At 43.2% G+C, this 22,808-nt stretch overlaps 1 protein-coding gene across 3 annotated transcripts in view; it reads right to left on the reverse strand.

Moving 5' to 3' along the window:
• smarcc2 (SWI/SNF related, matrix associated, actin dependent regulator of chromatin, subfamily c, member 2) overlaps positions 1 to 20,255 on the reverse strand; it is a 37,458-nt gene extending 17,203 nt beyond the window's left edge. For 2 of the 3 annotated variants that reach the window (XM_034166696.1, XM_034166695.1), the window contains exons 1-14: positions 20,126 to 20,255; positions 17,871 to 17,990; positions 17,690 to 17,775; positions 17,457 to 17,538; positions 15,017 to 15,109; positions 8,960 to 9,029; positions 8,802 to 8,871; positions 7,876 to 7,951; positions 6,550 to 6,794; positions 6,282 to 6,406; positions 6,065 to 6,118; positions 3,179 to 3,216; positions 2,969 to 3,099; positions 258 to 329 (exon numbers count right to left, since the gene is read on the reverse strand). In XM_034166696.1, the coding sequence (XP_034022587.1) occupies positions 258 to 329; positions 2,969 to 3,099; positions 3,179 to 3,216; positions 6,065 to 6,118; positions 6,282 to 6,406; positions 6,550 to 6,794; positions 7,876 to 7,951; positions 8,802 to 8,871; positions 8,960 to 9,029; positions 15,017 to 15,109; positions 17,457 to 17,538; positions 17,690 to 17,775; positions 17,871 to 17,990; positions 20,126 to 20,236 (1,373 nt within the window). In that variant the 5' untranslated portion in view covers positions 20,237 to 20,255. The remainder of the gene's footprint in view (positions 1 to 257; positions 330 to 2,968; positions 3,100 to 3,178; positions 3,217 to 6,064; positions 6,119 to 6,281; positions 6,407 to 6,549; positions 6,795 to 7,875; positions 7,952 to 8,801; positions 8,872 to 8,959; positions 9,030 to 15,016; positions 15,110 to 17,456; positions 17,539 to 17,689; positions 17,776 to 17,870; positions 17,991 to 20,125) is intronic. The other variant, XM_034166697.1, reaches the window with a different exon arrangement.
• Between the last annotated feature and the right edge of the window lie 2,553 nt (positions 20,256 to 22,808).

Below are 22,808 nucleotides of genomic sequence, written 5' to 3' on the forward strand. Positions count from 1 at the left end.
ATGATGGAACTGAGGAAAGTTTTAAATATAAAGAATTCCTTCAAAAATATAGCTATAATACACAGGCAGCTGCTAAAAAAAATTAGGACAAAGTTTGTTTTCAAGGGTGGATTACACGCTTTGCCCCCAAGCTGCTAACAGAAGTAGGACTTCATGCTTATTCATTCGACATTTATGCACTGCTGAGCATGCACATTCATTTTGTGAAAAAGGTCTGCTAAATGTGTCACCAGGTTACATACTAATCATTTACTTACATCTCGGGGGTTTTGGATTTGTTCTTCCCATTGAAAAACTCTGGCAGGGCTCTGCGCTCAATAGCATGAACACTGCAGAGAAAATAATTATGACAGACAGCATAAAGACTCATGGCTGATTTATATATGAAACTCATTTTTGCCCTATCAGAGTCAAATCTACTCCTAGTCCATTCACCTACAACTGCACAATTTGAACACCACAATAAATCTTCAGATGACAACCACAATGGACTTGATCACAAACAAGTAGGAAACTGCCTACAGGGAGGACATCCAGATATGGTCTTCAAAGACAATGTCTTGACCCTCAACACTAAAAAGACAAAGGAAGTCATCACAGACTTAAGGAAAAAAGAGAACACACCACACTGGTCTTTATTTCCATGGAGTGATGGCTGAGTGAGTTGCCAGTTTTAAATACCTTGGAATCACATGTCAGAGGATCTGAGCTGCAGGATGAACAGAGCATGCCCAGTTAAGAAAGAACACCAGTACTACTTCTTCGTGAGGAAGAAGAGACGCTTACTCTTATGAAGCACCTTGGGGCACTGGATTGGGGAAATGAATAGTCCGTTGTTACACTGCTTGGTGCATGTGCACTGAGTACTCAGCAAGTTATTGTTGTAGAACGCCAGTGGGAGAAGTGCCTTTTAATGCAGGGATGCATCCTCGTGCAAATACACGTACTGATCATAGCTATCAATAACACTGCGACAAATGCCTGTGACTTGCCTAAACAAAGGTGGACAAAGTCCCTTAAACGTGTCCCAGATGTAACAATCAGAAAAATAAGACAATATTTAGTAGCTAACATTAGCGCCGTCAGCTGTAATCCTGTACGCACTGTGCACACATTTTTGTTATAGCTTTATTCGTACAAAAGATTCAGTATTACAACAGTAAAAGAAGCTTGTGTGAAACTCCATTTTATATTTGGTTCAAATGTGTGTCGCACCAATGATAGCTGTGTTTGGGAGGAAAGCCGTAAGAACAGCGGAATTTTCCATTAGGAAGCACTGCCAGGAATATTGTAGAACACTATAAAAATGCAACATTCCATTAATTCATCAAAAATATTAGAGTGCACTGCTCTAGTCATCATGAAAAGAAAACACCAACTCAATATTTTTCGAGATTTTGGAAACAGTAAAACACTGAAACCAGCTGAAACTTCTGGCCGGGAGCACAGTTTACTTTCGTTTTGAGGCCAGGTCTGCACTTTATAAACCAGCCTGTTAGGAGGCAAGCTGGATTGAGCCGCTTCATCCTGTTTTAGCAGTTTTTTGGATCGTGGGCGATCATAGTACAACAGCGCCGTGTGGAATAAAGCTGAGAGAACCGCTACTCATACATGTTTTGGATGAATAGGCAAGTCACGCCCCCCCCCATGCGGACAGCAGAGGTGGGAGCCCACTCAGTCACGTGAGATTTAGACACTACTGACCATGAGCACTAAAAATGTAACAACGGATTATTGATGATCCTGAGGTGCAATAAAACCTCTATACAAGTTTTACTGTTGCACATTAGAGTATCTTGATATGATGTTCTACAGTCTAATACTCCTGCTGCACTGGAGACCTCCAGCGAGTAGAGAAGACAGCTCAGTGAGAGTGATCCACTCGAGCAGGCTTCAGTGGTGGGCAGACAATATTAGAACACCATAGTCACTGACTGCTCACCACCTTTCCCTTTGGTACGCTGAAGGCCATGACGTATCGACCAACTATTTGAAAAACTGCTTCTTCCCTAAGGTTGTTGACAACCTCCTGAACCAATAACTACAATACAATACTGACTATGCAATACATTCCATATTTCATACCATATACCAATCATACCATATTATCCAGACAATAAGAAGCACTTTTATTTTTACTTCTTTAGCTGGTCTGCGATTTATATTTCTATCTGACTTACATAAAATACTACATTATCGTCTAGGCAACACAATGGTACGATCTACACATGTGGCATGCTTCTCCTGTGTACTGATCTGCAAGGGATACTGAAACTGCTGTAAAACAAGATCTGAATGAGGAGGATGTGCTGAGTCTTAGAGAACAAGTGACTAAATCATAAATATAAATAAAAATAAATATAAAAATAAAACAAATTGTGCTCTCACACTCTTGCATCAAGAAATGAAACAATCTTCATGCCCTCTTGAATAAAAAGAGTGAATAAAATTCATACTACTGCGCACTCGACTTGTTTGCGTTTTGTGGGGCAGTGGAAGAAACTAAGGAGGATGGTTAGGCTAAGGCAAGACTAAATTACTTTTAATGAGGTAAGCATGCACAGGTTTAGTTCATTCTTGACGTGTTTGTCTGTTCAGTGATAACATGAAGCAGTTTACTCTCAAGTTCTTTGTGCGTCGTGCAAAGTATTAATTAGCCCATTAGCTTCTGTTCGCTAATATGGTGTTTACATTATAAATAATTAATGCACTGTCTAAACTCATTTTGCTTCTTTCTGCATGAAGCATTAGCATGACATTTCAAAAACAAATGCAACTTAAAAACCAATATGACTTATATAATGTTTTTTCCTCTTCATGACACATTGTTGGACAGATGTGATTAATTCTCCAGTGCAACATACATATAGTGTACATATTTCCATACCTCTAAAATCAATTTTTTTTCTCAAAGCAAAGAATAATCTGATTTAAACAGTGTGCAAACAGACTATCAGTTTTTGTTTACCTGTTGTAGTCGAACCAGGCAGCATAGCTCGGTATGATAATGTGATGGGTTTGCTCAGTAACATTGTCCTCATGGAGGTCTGTGGTTTTCACTGGTTCACCCTTCACACTCGGAGAGCCTTCCTCCTCCTCCTGTGTAAACACACACATTCATATCCAGGCAAACTGTGTGCATAGTTGCATTTCCTTCCACTTTTGCATGCAATCTTACCTTTCCTGTGGTTTCCATTGACTCGTCCTCTTGTTCATCTGTTGAAATCACAAATGATGGGTCAGACAGGCAATATAAGTCAAATGAGCACAACACACAACTTTTTTTCAGTTGGTTTGAAAACACATTAAAAACAAATTGTCCTGACGCGCAGGTAAAAGGAGAACATGACAGAATACTGTGAAGTAACTGTTTATGGTGCTCAAATTGCTGCAGAATAAACCAGTATTCTAATCCAATTGCATTTGTTACGCAAATCTGATTGGTTAATCGTGTGAGATTTCAGACCATAAAATATCATGTTGATGGTGGCAAAATATTCAACCATTTCACATTTGATGTATTACTCTGCACCCTGACCGCGCGCCGGACCCGGCGCCACAAGGGGGCATTTGGGGGTGACACTCCCTCATGTCATCAACCTTGCCCCCTCGGATGTGAGAGTTATCAAAAATAAAAATAAAAAAGAAAGAAAAAGAAATACTGGAAAATACAGCGCCTCGCAGTTTCGCAGATTTTTTTAGTCCAATTTTTTTTTTTTTTTACAGCGCACTGTGCTCTGCGTCCTCATCAAGCAGGCCGGTGTTCTGTCGAGATGATGGGACACCTGTTGCAGCACCGCGAAGGGAGAGTACACGCATTGTGTTCTGCGTGTCTGTTTATAAGGATCTTCTCGCCCAGAAGAAAAAAGAGCGCCAACAACTACCCATAACTGTGTTCTTCACTCGGAAAAAGAGATCTGCAGCGAGGCCTTCAGCGGAGTGGCGCCACGACGAAGAGGCGCGAACTGTGAAATACTGGTCAGTCACTATTAATAATTTCTTATATGTCCAACCTCGTAGGTTGATCGTTAAAATTAAATTTGTTAGTTCTAAAAGCCATCATAATTATTTATAGGAAAACGTTCTATTTTTATTTCTCAAACAAATGTTTGGGCCTGAAAACAGGTTGGTCTTATTTTTCTACTAAGGTTTGAACTTTGAGAGTGTTTACACATGAGAGAAAAGTGAGAAAATGTTAATGCCTGTTTGAGAAAAGTGTATAAAGTGTGTAGTGAGGGGTTTTACAGCCTTAAAACGTCTATAATAATTGTAAAAAATAACGCTGTCTACTTTGCGGATTTCGCCTATTGCGGGCTATTTTTAGAATGTAACTCCCGCGATAAACGAGCGACCACTGTATATCTACATGAAAGGTTTATCTTTGACCCGTTGTGTGACTGTCATGCCCAATTGCGCTGTGTTTGCACTTGTGATGGAGGGCTGTATGTGGGGTTAATCTACTGTCTCGTGTCGTTTCTCAGATCAGTTGTTGGTTTGGTTTTGTGGTATGCAGGAGATCACTTGACCGAGGGTCTATACGTTCAAATAATAATTTAAAAAATACTGTCATCACTCTTTACTCTTACTCAGTCAGTCTCTTACAATGGTGTAGCCTAAATACACGAGTTCTCTAGGAGCGCACCCAATTCATTAAGCACGCTCAGAGGCACGTCCCCTCCGGTGCGCACTTTTTTTTTGTGGGGGGGGGGGGGGGCAACCCCCGCCCGCTGTGTTAAACTCATCGCCCCCTTAATATTTTTTTTCTGGCGCCGGACCTGCCGCACGCGTTGCTACGCAGATGTCAATGATAGCGCTATCAGCTGAGAGTAAAAGAAACTGGTAGAGCGACGATGATGCCGAAATTAGTGAATTTAAGCTACCATACGAAAATATTGATGTGGATTCTGACACAAGATTACTCAATGTAGTTGACGAGCTCACAGAATTTTTCAGTTTGGCATGAAGACGCTGTTGCTATGGTACGTTTTACCGAAAACACGGATCCAGGTTGAATTACTTACAGAAAAATAAACCGTGCAAACAATGGAATTAGATTAGAATGGGAATAACCCCCTTGTGCCTGATGATTTGCGGACATTAATGCTGGACTATACAAATTGAGTTTGCGAACGCATTTGTGACCATAAAATCCAGCATTAACATCCGCAAATCATCAGACACAACAGGGTTATTCCCTAATTACAAGATCATCATTGAAGGTGTTATGAAGTCTTTTTGTCACTAAATGTCCCATTAGCCCACATCTCAGGGCATAAACAAAGATTCCCTCCTCAGCCACTCCTCCCCAACCTGCCTTACTGCCCCTTCCCCCTCCACATCAGACAGAAGGAGTGGCAGTTGCTGCCTTTTAAGTAGTCTACCAGCTTTCAAAGTGGGGGAGGGGGGGCAGACATATGTGGATTCTATTCTAACCATATTCTTTGTCAGAAGATTTTTTTAGCCACATCTCTTGAGAAATTTCTGGAAAGTTGCTGCCCCCCCCCCGACTGTGCAAATCTGACAACCTATGCAGCGAGTAGTGAGTACTGCCATCTCTATATAAATGAGGGGAGAGACAATGGTTTCACAGGGTAGGACTCACATGCACTGACCATGCTCAAATGGAAATTAAACCTGCACATGCAGCTATATCAGGACTGGAAACAGGGAACAGAAAAGCACAGCGCACAGAGTTTTGCTTCATTCTCTGCACAGGACACCATTAAGCCACTAAGTCTTTACATAGAAAATACTTGCTGTGTGCTAAATGCCATTTAGCACATAAAAAGTGGAATTTGAAGTGCTGAATTCAGCACATATATTACAGAGAGTCCGTTGTATATGAAACTGAATAGCAAATGTCAATGTTCAGTGTTTCAGTGTTTCATGCCTTTCTGCATATATGTGCAATTGGTTACGTATAGAAATTGTCAGACCATTGAAAAATCCAACATTTAGAGCATACGCTGTGCTGTGGAGCAACTGGAAAAACAAATCTGATTTGGGTAGTGGGACACAAAAACTCTTATTGCCCCCTGGCAACAAAGAGTTTTAAGGAGCTCACCCATGTCTGTTCCTCCTTTGACTGGTGTTGAGTCACAGTCCTTCTTTGTGTTATCTAAAAATATTTAAAATAAAACTAACAATAAACTCTGTTCTAAACAGTTTACACATACAGTCTAAAAAGAGAACAAATTATGTTATTTTAAATGGTCACCCAAAGTAACTGTAGGAGTTATATTTGGTTATATATTCTTTGCACATAAGTCTGTACTGTGTACTTGTCTTAGCTGGATTGCCATCTTCGGTCGATGGAACCGGTGATGATTCATCCACATCCTTAGTAAGGTCTTCCTGTTCCTCTTCCCTCTGGCCTCGTTTAGATTTTGTATATGGGGTCGTGGGCCTGTTAGCAAAGGTAAGATTCTATGCTGCAAAATATCTTCAAAAGCAATTTTTTCCTCATTACACAACTAAAGGGAGCTACACAATATTCCATAACAATTATGAAGTGTGTTGTCACATATTATGCTGCATGGTCTCACAGACCCTTTTTTGGTGTTCTTTTTCTTGCTCTCTTGTGGTGGAGGGGTGGGCGACGGCGACGGTGAGCGCTTCCTCTTCTTGGCGCTGCCAGGCTTCTTGTCCCTACGCTCATCAGGCGTGATCACCTCATCGGTCAGTGTCTTTGCTGAGATCCTCTTTCTCTTTGGACAGCCCTCTCCTACTTCATAGTCCTCCTCATTCATCCACTCGTTGTACTGGTCAAGGTCTAAAATCCACTTGGCATGAACCTGTAAACAATGACCACAAACAACCCATATTGGATCATGTTTATCCAAAATGTTCACCAACATTTCAACTACGCAATGCTGTCAGGTGTTTTTCAAAACAGGTGAAACACCTAAGCCATAACACAAATAAGCAGAGCCAACAATCAGACCCCTCAAGTTATTATTATTAATCAGTTATTCAATGAATATCAGAAAATAATTAAACTAAAAACAGCCATTAGCATGTTGCAGAGCATGAAACACATTCACACATCACCTATCCAAAAATCCAAGAATTTATTTATATATATATATATATATATATATATATATATATATATATATATATATATATATATATATATATATATATATATATATATATATATATATGGCATCACATGTGCCTAAAATACTTATTTGCAGTAGTTACTGCATGTTACTGCTGCAAATAAGTATTTGCAGCAGTGTGATGTGCACAATTTTCAGTATTTTGACTAATACTACCAGTCATTTACGAGCCTAGATAAACTTTGTAATATTAAAAAAATCAGTCCGTTTTTGTTTATTAATATTTACTTGTACTTTTACTTTCAATACTTGAGTACATTTAGTTGTACGTTACTTGTCATACTTAAGTACAATAAATACTAGATACTTTAAGACTTTTACTTGAGTAGCATTTCAATCGGTGACTTGAACTTCTACCAAAGTCATTTTTTTAATAGGTATCTGTACTTTTACTTAAGTGTGATTTTCCGGTACTTTATACAACACTGGCAGTAACATACAAATAAATTATTTTAAAAAAAATCATACACTGTGATTTACAATTTTTTTTTTTTTTTTTTTTTAGATGATGTCTCTCACAGTGGACATGCACCTAAGATGAAAATTTCAGACCCCTCCATAATTTCTAAGTGGGAGAACTTGTAAAACCGCAGGGCCATCCTAATATGGAGGCAAAAAGCAGAAACCAAGAAAGGTATGAAGTCTGTCAGACTAATTGGATTTTACATGGTTGCAATAAAAACAAAAAAGTAAAAATTGACAGAAAACAAAAAATGTGCTGGACTTCACAACAGAACAATAAGTGAAATACCTTCCTGGGCTTCTCTGAGCTTGGAGGATCCTCCACACCGGCCTCAATCTCACTAGCTGCAATCCAGGTATCGTAACTACATGGGAGAAGGGACATTGCCAGTGTCACGTGCACATCAGAAATGCAGGTCACAAACAGAAGTTGCATGCGTGTATGTATTTACACCGAGCTGTTTCAACTACATTTGCATTGCATCTCTTGTTAATCTTTCCACATCATTTGTCTTTCATGATGACTTTTATTCCACGCACTGTGTCTTTTGTGGCCATTTTTTTTGGGTGATTTTTACAGGGCACATGTGTGCGTTTGTGTGTACTGGCGCATTTAGGCACATGTGATGCCAAACATATTATACTATGTAAACTTAAAAATATAAATATAGAAATACCAGCGTAGATACAGGCTGACCATCATCTTTTCTTTTGTTAAGTTATTTTTATAATACAGATCTTGTATTAAACCCACACAAAGCTCCATGTGGATTTAGTTGAGCAACGTTTGGAAAGTGAACAGCGGGAAGTGACTTCTTGTAACTGGACAGCAGTCATGTAACTTTATTCACTCACTAAAATGTTTATATTTTTCATGGCTATGACTTCTTACCCAATCACAGAAAATCCAGTAAATGTGTTAATCATTTAATGTTGCCAGTATGATGTAAAAATTACAGTTTTCTGTCTATCTTGGCTGCACACTGCCCATGTCCCGTGTGAAAAAATAGCTGCTGGATCTGTTCACCAGAGGGCGCTGCAGTTGTGACATGAGACATGCGTCTGGGACCATTCGCTGAGGCCAGCAGTGTGCACAGTGTAGTAATCTGTTAAAATGGATGTCTAAATGAAAATCAACATATAATACAGCCGCGACATGCGTGTTGCGTGTTTCAGGCCTCACTGTGTGTCGCTGTGCTTCAGCTCAGAACGTACCTGTCAGGAAAATAGCCCCAGTGGAGAAGAACTTGTTTATCTCTCTTCATCACAGGTCGCACCCACTCCTCTGAAGAAAAGTATTTTAGCACAAAGCTGCTCAATGCCATAAAAATTCGCAATGAACACTTCATGCTGTGAAATGTTTGAAACCTCACCTTCCTCCAAACTGTTGGGAATGGGTACAACAACGTGGGAGCTGGAGGTCTTATCTTCTGTAACGGAGCCCTGTACAAATGATTAACATATGCAAAAGAATTTTAACAATTTGTTTCAACGGGAACAACATGTAGATTGAACCTGCAACATTTTTATCTCTACGAAACAAAAAAACAGACAGGATGTTATTCAGAAGTGAGGGCTGTCTGTGAATGATTGGAAAATTAAAAGCCTTGAAGGAACTGTGTTTATCTACAAAGACCACCAATGTTAAAAAAAATGGTGTGCCGTGTTGGTGTCGCTGACCAAACGGTCCCCCCTAAAATTCAGTCCGCCCTGCCTTCACTGTGCATGCATCATTAGCTGCGGTTCACAGATTATCACCTCGTTTCTGCTTCGAACTGCACTCCAGTCATCATCTATCTCAGTGACAAATATCTGAAGCTTTTGTACAACAATCATTTCCACATAAATTCAGCATTATTTCATCATAAAAAGGGGAGGAAGCGATCAGAGCGCTGCGGCTACACGAGCTGCTAGCTGATGCGTTCACTGCGTGTCGGTCATTTCAAAGCGCCACCCAGTATCGCCTCGTTTCTTCTTAAAACTGACTTCGGAATGAGTTAAGAGGTTTTACCTTGTCATCTGATGGTTGCTAATCTCATTAATCCATTTGATTGCTTTGGGTGAATCCGATCCAATCCGATCCAATCCACTTTATTTATATTGTTATGTGTCGACACGGGTTGAGGAGCGGACCTGCGTGTGACGGAACCCAGCGCTAAAATAACCAGAAAGCGGTTCCAATAACAAAAACAATTTATTGAGTCACCCTCTGGTGCTAAACAAAGTGTAGAAACTAAAACAGCGTCATTCTGGTGGAATGAAGGCTGGCACGCTCTCCAGCGCCCAAAAGGATCGAAGCCCGGCGCTTCTGGACTCACTGTTACCGCCAAACACCCCCCAGGTTGACACGACAAACCGACTCTCTGTGAAGGATAGAAGAGGTGAGGTAAGTCAGCAGTTACAACCAATATCCTTCAAAAGACACACACCATCAGCAACACATTCAGGTCTGTACTTTAAGCTTTATGCAAATGAGCAGCTTCTCACAACAGGTGGAGGATCACTTGTCCGCACGCCACAGCAGTGAGAAGCGAGCTGCACAATTCTCATCACAATTCAAATCTACTGCGTAACAAAATACCAAGTTACTATCAACAAGTAGTCAAACAATTAATCACCTCTGATGTGTGCTGACAGCATGTGTCCCTCACCCTTCCTGCTTCACAGGCACGATGTGTCAAACCCAGGCGCGGTCCTCAGCGTCTCACAAACGAACATCACAAGGTCGAGTTCCCGGCAATTCTGCTTGAATCACACATGGCTTAAATGCAGAACGCCATCCAATTATCTGCTTCAGCTGAAAGTCTTTAAGGCTGCACGTGAGCACCATTCACAGGTGCTGCACATGATGTTGATGAGGGTGAAGGACTCTTCAGCCAGCACCTTCTCCACAGACAAATCAGTTTTCATACCACCTGGAGAGCAAAGAAAAGAAAAGAACACCAAAATGTCCAGCCACACCCCCCAACACACAACAGTACCCCCCCTTTAACGGGAAGCCTCCCGGCGACCGAACAGACCAGGCGCGAGAACAGCACCTCCCTCCGGGGTCCTCGTCAGGAAGCAGACAGCACAACAGGGCACCGCAGCTGGAAGGTCGGCTGGCATCAACAAAAACCCCAAAACAGTCCCTAGTATAATCCAACACACAAGAAAAAACATAAAACCCACCCAAAACCTCCCCAGGGGACCGTCCCATCCAACCCCGGGAAGAAAAGAAAAACTCCCAAACGCAAAAACCCAACACAGCCCCACAAACACAATACAAACATAAATGCATAAAAGAAAAATAACAAACAACCCCACCAGAACGGCCTGCAGAGCCCAACCCCCCCCCCAGAAGGCCTTTACCGCCGGTTCCAGGAGGAATAGCCAGAACCGGAATCCCACAAAGGTCCCCAGGTGTACATGGAGCAAACGGCGCCCCCCAGAGGACCGTACCATCAAACCCCAGGAGACACCCTCCCCACAACCCCGGAACCCCAGACCCGGCCACACCTGGCTAGTCGGCCCCACAAGCCAATTCCCCCCCAGAGGACCGTCCCATCAACCCTGGAGGTGGAACCCGGAAGGAAACAAAACAAAATCAAAGTCCAACCCCCGGAGGACTACCTGAAACAACCCCCGGGGGCAAATAAAACAACCGTAAACCCGAAAGACCCCAGGTCCCTCCCAGAGCCCCTCGGCGGCTCAATTTTGGCGAACGGCTCAAAACATTAAGCCGGGGAAGGGAACAGGAAAAACTAACCCAGCCCCAACCCCAAGGCGCAGCGGAAAACCGGAAATACGTCCGGTGCCCCAACTCGACCATACCCCAGCCTCTCGGGAGGGGTGGAACTACCGAAATGGCGAACGGCAACAGATCGGCCCACCCCTCCGACTGAGGTATGTTCCCGCTGCACCACACCCCGGCAACACCAATAACGAACGGTACAAAGGCTCACCGAGGCTGGAGTGGAACCAGGCCCTAACCAAACCAAGAAAAACGCCCCTAACACCCCCCCCCCCTAGGTGCAGAGGTCTTCTGAGAACGCTCAGCGTGACCAACCTGCACCACCCCACAACCCACAAGACGAACGGTCTTGGGGCAAGTGAGGTTGGGGTTAGGGATGTAGGGAAATAAAAAACAACAAAATAAAACGACCCAAAAACCCAAACAGAAAATACCTAAAAACACATAAAAATAACGATCAAGTGAGCCCAGACGGGCTTCTAACCGCCTAACGTTCACTCCACCAGACACGCCTCTGACTCCCCAAACAAATTATAACCCCTATTCAAAGAAAACAAAACATTAACCCATACAAGTTTTTCTTTTTTTTTTTCTTTTTTTTTGTGTGTGTGTTATTTTGCCTGTCCCAGAACACCTGGAGATACGTCACCATTATTTTTCTTGACGCTTATATGTCGGGGCAATACAGTGATCTCCGCTCGTCCGAGCTGCATGGGCTCGTCAGCAAGAGGAGCCAGAGGTCCCGTCGGAGGAGCCTCAGTGGGGCGAAGAAGAGGCGGCCCAGATCTGTGTCGGGGAAAGCCCCGAGACGAAAAAACCCGCTCTGATGGCCGCCCTCTCTCGCGTCCACGCTCCTTCATCCGATCATCTAGACGAATCACCAACGATATTAGCTCATCTAAATCGTTTGGCTCGTCACGGACTGCCAACTCGTCTTTTAATGACTCATTTAACCCATCTACAAACACTCCTCGTAAAGCTGCGGCATTCCAACCTGACTGAGCAGAAAAAATCCGGAAGTCCACGGAATACTCCGCCGCACTCCGCCTCCCCTGCCTGAGATTCAGCAACCGTTGGGCAACGGTATTCGTTTTCACCGGATGGTCAAAAACCAGTCGGAACTCCCGGGAGAAATCCTTAAAGGATCCTAACAATGGCGAGTTGTTACTCCACAACGCTGTGACCCAAGCTAAGGCGTCACCTCGGAGCAAATTTGTCACATATGAAACACGGCTCCCATCAGAAGAGAAGGAAGCCGGTCGCTGAGCAAAAACCAGAGAACATTGCATCAAAAACGAAGCACAGGCTTCAACGTCTCCCGCATAAGGCTCCGGATGACAAATAATCGGTTCGGACGCCGAATCTCTGGGTGACGGAGTTATCTGCACCGGTATCGATGGTGCCGCAGCTGGAGCAGCAGGAAGCGGAACGGCTTGCGCTGCAAGCTCCGTAACATGGGCGTCTGTTTGTTTAATTTGGTTTGCGAGAAGCTGTAATTGCTCCCATATTTTCTCCAAGTGTTCTTGAACTTTTTCTGCGAAAGGAACCGCCTCTGCCGCTGGGTCCATTATGAACTGGCCGGGAACTACTGTTATGTGTCGACGCGGGTTGAGGAGCGGACCTGCGTCTGACGGAACCCAGCGCTAAAATAACCAGAAAGCGGTTCCAATAACAAAAACAATTTATTGAGTCACCCTCTGGTGCTAAACAAAGTGTAGAAACTAAAACAGCGTCATTCTGGTGGAGTGAAGGCTGGCACGCTCTCCAGCGCCCAAAAGGATCGAAGCCCGGCGCTTCTGGACTCACTGTTACCGCCAAACACCCCCCAGGTAGACACGACAAACCGACTCTCTGTGAAGGATAGAAGAGGTGAGGTAAGTCAGCAGTTACAACCAATATCCTTCAAAAGACACACACCATCAGCAACACATTCAGGTCTGTACTTTAAGCTTTATGCAAATGAGCAGCTTCTCACAACAGGTGGAGGATCACTTGTCCGCACGCCACAGCAGTGAGAAGCGAGCTGCACAATTCTCATCACAATTCAAATCTACTGCGTAACAAAATACCAAGTTACTATCAACAAGTAGTCAAACAATTAATCACCTCTGATGTGTGCTGACAGCATGTGTCCCTCACCCTTCCTGCTTCACAGGCACGATGTGTCAAACCCAGGCGCGGTCCTCAGCGTCTCACAAACGAACATCACAAGGTCGAGTTCCCGGCAATTCTGCTTGAATCACACATGGCTTAAATGCAGAACGCCATCCAATTATCTGCTTCAGCTGAAAGTCTTTAAGGCTGCACGTGAGCACCATTCACAGGTGCTGCACATGATGTTGATGAGGGTGAAGGACTCTTCAGCCAGCACCTTCTCCACAGACAAATCAGTTTTCATACCACCTGGAGAGCAAAGAAAAGAAAAGAACACCAAAATGTCCAGCCACACCCCCCAACACACAACATATATAGCACATTTAACAACAAAGACGTTCCAAAGTGCTGTGCAAAGAATCACGATAGGTAAAACCCCAATAGTCAAGAAATAAATTAAAAATAAGTAAAATAACAATAAAAAATAAATAAAACATGCAAAGATAAAAAAAAAAACTAATAAAATCAACAGAAAAAATAAATACAGCATACAAAAGATAAAACCAATAAAATCAACCTAAATAAAAACAGAAACAATAAAACAGAGGACCACACAACTCACGCAGTGTTAAAAACCACAGAATAAAAGTGGGTCTTCAGACGAGACTTAAAACACTCCCCTGTGGGGGCTGTTTGGACGTGGAGGGGCAGAGCATTCCAGAGTCTGGGACCAGCCACAGAGAAAGCCCTGTCCCCCCTGGTTTTAAGTCTCGTCTTAGGCACCATGAGCTGGAAATGACCCTCAGACCTCAGAGCACGTGCCGGAGAGTAAGTTTGGAGGAGGTCAGTAATGTATTGAGGGGCCATTCCATTCAAAGCTTTAAAAACAAACATTAAAATTAACAGGAAGCCAGTGCAAAGATGCAAGAATTAGGGTTTAGTGATCACGCTTCCAGGCCCTTGTTAAAAGTTGTGGACGGGAAAGAGCTCATTGGCTGATGCTGAAATAAAGTGCATTACAGTAGTCCAGACGACTTGAAATAAAAGAGTGCACAAATTGTTCTAAAAGGTTAAAAGATAAAACGGTTTTACCTTTGATAAAAGACAGTTATGATAAAAGCACGATTTTAAAACACCATTAATTTGTTTATCAAGTTAAAAATCGCTGTCTCTGGTGACGCCAAGGCTAGTGACTTTGGGACATACAAAATCCTTGAGCGGTCCCAAGTCATTGAAAAAGCTGACTTGGGACCTCTCAAAAAACGAAATACTGTCTTCAAAGAGTGAAGACAGCCAGTCTCACAGGAGCTGCTGTGGTCGCAAATGACGCATGCGCAATGGAGGCAGGGTGGACCAATTTTTAGGGGGGACTGTTCGGTCTGCAACACCAGACCAAAGATTTTCATCAATGCTCCAAAACATCTTGTTCATTGGTTTTAGTAACTCTGCTAGCAAACTAACAAAAACAAACAAAAAACAAAACAAAGAAAAAACTGTTCTCGCTCTCTCTCTCACACACACACACACACACACACACACACACACACACACACACACACACACACACACACACACACACACACACACACACACACACACACACCTGGTGCCTTTTGATGATGTCCTTCAGCTTTCCCAGCAGTTTTGGTTCAATATCAGAGCTCAGGTAGATGACAGGTCTGCTCAGGCAGTTGTTCTGAAAAACATATTTGCAGCAGAAACCCAAAAGATGGCTGAATGGGACAGTGCAAGTTTATGTACATCACCATACCGTGAAGATTACAGCCATCAGCTAATCACCATCTGTTGTCCTTGTTAGATGTTCCACAGTATGTTTTTGATTACGGGACAAAACCGGAGTAGCCGGAGAAAACCCACACAGACACGAGAAGAACAAGCAAACTCCACACAGAGAGGGCAGGAAGCAATCCCACAACCTTCTCAGGTTATTCAAAGCTTTCACAAGGTAACTGCAACTGATGGAATGTGATTACTGTCAAATTTGCCGCTCAAAGCACATGGTTCTGACATTACACAAATATTACCATCAGGTCCACAAATACTTGGACAAAGTATTTGTTATTTTGTTTATCTTCTGTAGTATGATGGTCTTGACAGTAAACAAGGATGCAATTTATGAGGACAGTCTAAGATCTGTGCTGCTTTTTATACATGATGTAACCTCTGAAACAGGGTTGGCTTTGTTCTCATTTTGTTGTGGTGCCTGTGGTAGAAAAATGCAGTACAACAACAAGTCATCCTCTGAGCCACTCAACCCTGATCCTTTGGGAGCGCTATGTTGTACACTGTCCCCGCTGTACTGAAACCTGACTTCCCAAGTCCAGAAACCACTAACTCTTCACTCAGTGGATCCCATCCTTTTTTTTTTTCACTTGAACCTCCCTACTTCCCTCCCGTTCAGACTGGGGTTAGCAATCTGACCCGAATCCAAGTCAGATAGGTTTTTTTCTGAATATGAGTTGTGCAAATCGGATCTAAGCCAGACCTGAGCAGGATTTGCTGAGATCCGAATTGTTTGTTCTTGGCAAAATAAATAAATAAATAACTTTAACACATGCATCTTTAACGATACACCCTTTCTCTTTGTTTCATTGAAAGACTATAGCACCGCGCTAGTAGAACACAAAGGTCCGCCAACACTACTTTCCAAGTCCACAAATTTTTACCTTAGAAGAAAATTTCTAGGTCAAAGTCTTGTTAGAAATGGCTTTTCATTAGTTAAATTAAATATCAAATGGCAGGAGGACGTATTTAGTTCATGCACTTGAATCTAAATTTTTGTGGTGTTTGTTTTTTTTTCTTCAAATGTTCGGTTTCTGAATTCTTTTTCAGATAGTTTTTACAGAACATTGGTTATCTCTGCTATGCTTAATTTGTTATTGCTTTTTGCACTTCCAACTGATAACTGGAAGACAGACAAAGAGGCATAAAATTGGAACTTACATCCAACTTTGGTGGTGTACTGTAGGTAAATCCATAACAGAAAAATGAGAGTGATTGAGGCACTTTTGATTGAGATGTAATGCAAAATCTACACCAAATGAGCTTTTCAATATTAAATTCAAATCTCCACAAAATCCACAATCTGGATCAAATCCGGATCAAACTTTGTCAAGCAACAGTGAGTGCCAGTTTGCACCTCACTTTCAAATATTAGAGTGATTGGGGCATGTTTGATTAAAATATAATGTAAAATATACATTATTTCAAAGTTACATTTAAATGGCCAAAAAAATCTGCAATCTGGATCAGATGCAGATCAAACTTTGTCAGTTGATAAAGGATACCATCCTACACAACGCTGTCCATGATGAAAGAAATCTAATCTTTTTTGTCAGAGTTATGACCTTTTCAAAAATTTGTTCAATGTTAAAGATAGGGATTTTTCCAATATTCCAAGATTTTTCCTGACTTGAACCTTTGACGTATGACCTTGAAAACTGAATCAGTTCTCGCCTATCAGGATATGAATCTTCAGTAAAAACTTCATAATGTTATATAAAAAATTGTGGGCTCCAGGCTGTTCACAAACAAACAACCAAAAACAAACAAACAGGAGTGAAAATATAACATTCTGCAACTTCGTTGGCGAGGTAAAAACAGTAACCCTTCTAATTAGTTAATTAATTTTGTCCAATGAAGTTATTAATGTGCACTTATAATTTTGATCACCTTAGAGCATACAAAACCTCCCCCCAGGGAACTGGGGCCACAGGTTGGCAACCAGGGCTCTAAAGACACCTGACTGAACTAATGAGATGTGGTGACAGCAGAGACAGATGGAAAATGTTCCAGATTGGGACCCCTGCAGACCAGAGTTGATGACCACTGTTCAGAGCCCACAAGGGGGAAAAAAAAAGCTGTGATTATTGCAAAATTGTGGGAATATTCTAAGAGAATTTGCAGGAGCACGAACGTCACTCTCCATTTTGTCATTGCTCAAGTGTCAAACAGCATGCTGACTATGCAAATTGTGTTATGTTAAATAATCCTGTTATAGAAAAGGTATGAGGCAAACTTACCTGCACTAAGGACTTCTCAATGGTCATGAACATCTCAACATTCCGGTCCATCCTTGAAGGATTCTGGAAGTCAAACCTGCGCCTACCAGGAAATTAGACTGGAGTTACACACGAAACGGCAACATAACAAAAATCCAATTGACCACTACATTTATCTTCATTCATAATGTGTCCATGTTTTAGCCCCTGCCCTCCTCCTAAAAACATCAAGTCAACTAGAACGAAACTCTTACCATCCTTGGTCACTCTTGAACTTGTAGGCAGCAGCCAGGATGTGGCAGAGAGCCCCTCCTGCTTTGAAGTCCAGAAAACACTTCATCTAGAGCCAAAAAGAAAAAAAAAAAAAATCAGATTGCAGTTGACTCCAGGGACAAAAATGATTTATGTGTGTGGAAAAGGACAGATGAGCCATACAGGGAGCTTAGTGAGTGGAGGATTGCTGACATGTCGACCGAACACCTCCTCCTGGAACTGGAGAAGCTGGACCACCAGGCTGGACAAAGACTTATTGGTTGGGGGCTCGGCCTGGATGTACTGAGGGAACAAGAACAGAGCCAGTGCTGAGCCACAGAGACAAAGACACTGAACAACACCAGAGCTACTGCAGGCCCTTTGAAAAGTCACATCTCAGTTATAATCCCACCTGTGGAATTATTGGATCCAGATCACTTTGTGCAGATTGTTAAACCATTTGTTGAGGAGGTGTTTTTTTATCTCATATGTTAGGATTAGAAATAAGATGAGGTTTGGGTTAGGAGTTCATTTACATAAGTTTGTCTTTTTTCTGAAATGCATACAAAGTGTGGAATTCTGAGCAATACTTCTTTGTGCAATTCTGGAAGTCTTGTTCAGTGGCAGAGTTCCATTAAAGTTCATGTCCAATTCCTAATCCACATACTGCATGGAACAACATTCTTAAACAAATATATAAATGATAGCTGCAAGTAAATAATGATTAAAAAAGATGTCAACACACAATCATGTAATGTTGGGAATTTCAGCTCCTTGAAAAGACCAAGATCATGTCCTCTCAGTCATTTCTTTCATTATATTTTTTTTCCTTTCCTGCTCAAACACACCTGAAACTCCTGTATTTCTTCTATGTGAATGAGAGTGAAGCTTCAATATGTAGAAGAGTGAGTGCACAGAGCAGAGCCTGTTTGCTTTGTGCAGAGTCCGTCACATATTAAAACCGGTCAGCCTGGACGGTGAGTGAATGTTAAAGCCCTCCAGCATCAGGAGTTTGCAGGCTTACAAACTATGCTCCACTCAGGTGCAGCATCTTGTGTACGCCCACATTATTAACAAGTTACCTTAGTGTAACTTGCTCACTTTCTCCCTTATGCTCTATGTACTTCTGTCACAGAGTAACTGCTTGTGTAAGGGAGTGAGTGGACTGGATTTAAGGTAGGCAGCAACATTTTAGAACACTGGGCTCCTTAGCAAGAGTCATATCCTTTTGTTCATAAAAAACAGTGGTTGAAAAGAATCAGATTGTTCAGTCATGATACAACATGACCATCATGTTTATGCTCCTCCTGCTAATCTCAGAAAACATGTCAGCAGCAGCCCTCTCTCACAAAAGCAAATTGTGACTATTAGAAATGATCATTTTCATTATTGATCAATATGTCAATTACTTTTAAATTTAACCTTTATTTAACTGGGTTAGTCCCATTGAGATTGAAGTCTCTTTTACAAGGGATCTTGTCTTTGGTCTTTGGATGTGAGCGTTAGACTTAGCACCCAGAGGGAACCCACGCAAACACGAGGAGAACATGCAAACTCAACACAGGTCACAGATGGGAATCAAACCCATGACCTTATTGCTGTGAGACAACAGCGCTAACAAGGTCATGTCTTCCTATGCCATTTTGTGCAAACAATACAAATATTACAAACACTGAATTTACAGTGGTATAAAGGGAGAAACTAACAATTTTTTTATCCTTTAAAGGGGGAGGGGGGACTGACCATTTGGCAAAAAGCTCACTATCTACCAACTACTTATCTTAATAAAAGTCCTCCTCTTGAAGGACTGATTCATGGTATTCCTATCTTATATATATATATATATATATATATAATTTATTTTTTGACTGTCACCCACTAACGCCCGCGCACACACGGATCCGATTACAATCCATTTACGGGAGGGGCGTGGCTATCTCCAGTGTCCCTCAGTTATCCCAAAGTGACTTAATTACCGGTTCTGTTGTCATTTAGTAATATGGGGATTGGGTACAAACACACCACTCATCGCTTTTTGGTGCATTCGTAATGGAATAAAACGTGTTTTCACAGTAGTACGCGTAGAAAGCCGCAAACAGCGCAGTCGAAAGCGGCGCACAGCGCAGCACCAACATCTGGATCTGCGTTAGCCCATCAGCTAACTAGCTAGCTGCAGCTGGATGTATGAGTAGAAGCGCCCTGTGTGAAAACACGGGTCTTTCATTGTGTGCTGCTTCTGACACATTTAAAAGGGTTTTTAGCGCCATGTGCGGCTGCATCATGTGGCGCAGCCGTTTGCGCAGCATCCTTTTGTGACTCAAACAGCTGGACGTTCGCCTCCTCTTTGTCACTGCTCTGCCCGACCGCTTAGTCCTCACATTCCAGCCTGACAAAAACTAACTTTTAATCTTTATGGTTGCAAAACATGCGCTCGGTACCTTTTTATAATTCTTTCCCAGCCAGACGCGGACATTATCAAACTGCGAAACGGTGTCAGACGCTTCGAAATATTTTACATTCGGGCCGCCGTCTTTCTTCCGCACCGCCATTTTTGCCTGCAGACAACACTGGAAGTCGACGGCCGCCTCGCGGCCGAAGGAGGCATTACAGCTCCAATCACCAGACTTGTAATAACTCAGCATGTCCAGCAGGTGGCAGAGATATGTAGAAAATATTTTCTGCACACGCCTGTTGGGACCCAGCTGACACGTAGTGTAGAGTTCAGTGGCTGACACACGTATGCACATCATTTACAGTTGTGCTCAAAAGTTTACATACCCTGGCGGAATTTTAGTTTTTTTTTTGCCATTTTTCAGAGAATATGAATGATAACACAAAACTTTTTTTTCACTCACGGTTAGTGGTTGGGTGAAGCCATTTATTGTCAAACAACCAGGTTTACTCTTTTTTTCAGACACTCTTTTCTTCAGACAGCACAAAATCCCAGTTTACTTTAAACCAGTTAACACCTTGAGACAGAAATTAGTTCACCCTAAGGACAGGATCCCTAGTTACAAACAGAGCAATGTAGTGTATTCTACCAGATGTCAGGAAAACTGTAACGAACGCTACATCGGTGAGACTAAGCAACCTTTACACAAAAGGCTATACCAGCACCGCAGAGAGGGCGCCAGTGGATCTCAGTCTGCAGTTCATCTCCACCTTAAAGATACTAACCACATGTTTGAGGACAAGGAAGTTAAAATATTAGCCAGAGAGAAGAAATGGTTTGAGAGAGGGGTCAAGGAGGCATTCTTTGTGAAACGTTTGAAACCCAGCCTTAACCGAGGAGGGGGTCTGAGACACGCTTTATCCACTGTTTACAATGGGGTACTCAGGTCAAAGCAGTTTCAGTCTTTTGTTCATGGTAATGAGTCATTCACGTCATCAGCAGAGTCATCAAGGGAGCCATCAGGAGAGGGACAGCTGCCCTGTCATTAGGAGGGTGCTAACTAGAGCACAATAGGTGCTAATTAGAGCTATTGTTTAGTCACTAGCCTATAGCAGTCTGCCGCTCGGTAGGAGGGGTCTGGTTAGGTTTAAAAGTCCAGCTTTTGTGACTTCTTGATTATTCTTCTCTACAAGAGTCAAGACAGAAATCAGACCACCAGAGCAAGAATTTTAGCTGAGGAAGCTTCTGTGATTTGAAGCGAAACGTCCTCGCGTCAAGCAACCCAGTCCAGTCGAAGATTCAAGCTTCTCTACTCTTTTTAAATCATAATGACAACACAAACTACCCAAATGAACCTGATCAAAAGTTTACATACCCCTGTTCTTAATATTGTGTATTGCCTCCTTTAACATCAATGACAGCTTGGAGTCTTTTGTGGTGGTTGTGGACGAGGCTCTCTGATGGTAAAGCTGCCACTGAATATGTCTTGGACTTTCCATCCATCCATCCATCCATTTTCTTCCGCTTTATCCGGAGTCGGGTCAAGCAAAGCCGCCCAGACCTCCCGATCCACACACACCTCCCCCAGCTCCTCTGGGGGAACCCCAAGGTGTTCCCAAGCCAGCCGAGAGATGTAGTCCCTCCAGCATGTCCTGGGTCTTCCCCGGGGCCTCCTCCAAGTGGGACGTGCCCGGAACACCTCTCCAGCGAGGCGTCCAGGGGGCATCCGGAAAAGATGCCCGAGCCACCTCAACTGACTCCTTTCCACGTGGAGGAGCAGCGGCTCGACTCCGAGCTCCTGCCGAGTGACCGAGCTCCTCACCCTATCTCAGCCACCCTGCAGAGGAAACTCATCTCGGCCGCTTGTACTCGTGACTGTGGTTCCCAAACCAGACCCCCTCTACACCCTGGCTGCACCTAGAAATTCTGTCCATAAAAATAATGAACAGAACTGGTGACAAAGGGCAGCCCTGGTGGAGGCCAACGTGCACTGGAAACAGGTTTGACTTACTACCGGCAATGCGAACGAAGCTCCTGCTGCGGTCGTACAGGGACCGGATAGCCCTTAACAAAGGACCCTGGACCCCGTACTACCGGAGCATTCCCCACAGGGTGCCCCGAGGGACACGGTCGAACGCCTTCTCCAGATCCACAAAACACATGTGGACTGGTTGGGCAAACTCCCATGAACCCTCGAGCACCCGATGGAGCGTGTAGAGCTGGTCCAGTATGCCGCGACCAGGACAAAACCACACTGCTCCTCCTGAATCCGAGGTTTGACCATCGGTCGAATTCTCCTCTCCAGTACTCTGGAATAGACCTTACCGGGGAGGCTGAGGAGTGTGATCCCCCTATAGTTGGAACACACCCTCCGGTCCCCCTTCTTAAACAGAGGGACCACCACCCCGGTCTGCCAATCCAGAGGCACTGTCCCCGATCACCACGCGATGTTGCAGAGGCGTGTCAGCCAAGACAGCCCCACAACATCCAGAGACTTAAGGTACTCAGGACGGATTTCATCCACCCCAGGAGCCTTGCCACCGAGGAGCTTTCTAACCACCTCGGTGACTTCGGCCTGGGTAATGGATGAGTCCGCCTCTGAGTCCCAAGTCTCTGCTTCCTCTTCGGAAGACGTGACGATGGGATTGAGGAGATCCTCGAAGTACTCCTTCCACCGCCCGACAACATCCCCAGTCAGGGTCAACAGCTCCCCACTTGCACCGTAAACA

The sequence above is a fragment of the Thalassophryne amazonica genome, chromosome 3 (assembly GCF_902500255.1).
Source record: "Thalassophryne amazonica chromosome 3, fThaAma1.1, whole genome shotgun sequence".
Taxonomy (NCBI): domain Eukaryota; kingdom Metazoa; phylum Chordata; class Actinopteri; order Batrachoidiformes; family Batrachoididae; genus Thalassophryne; species Thalassophryne amazonica.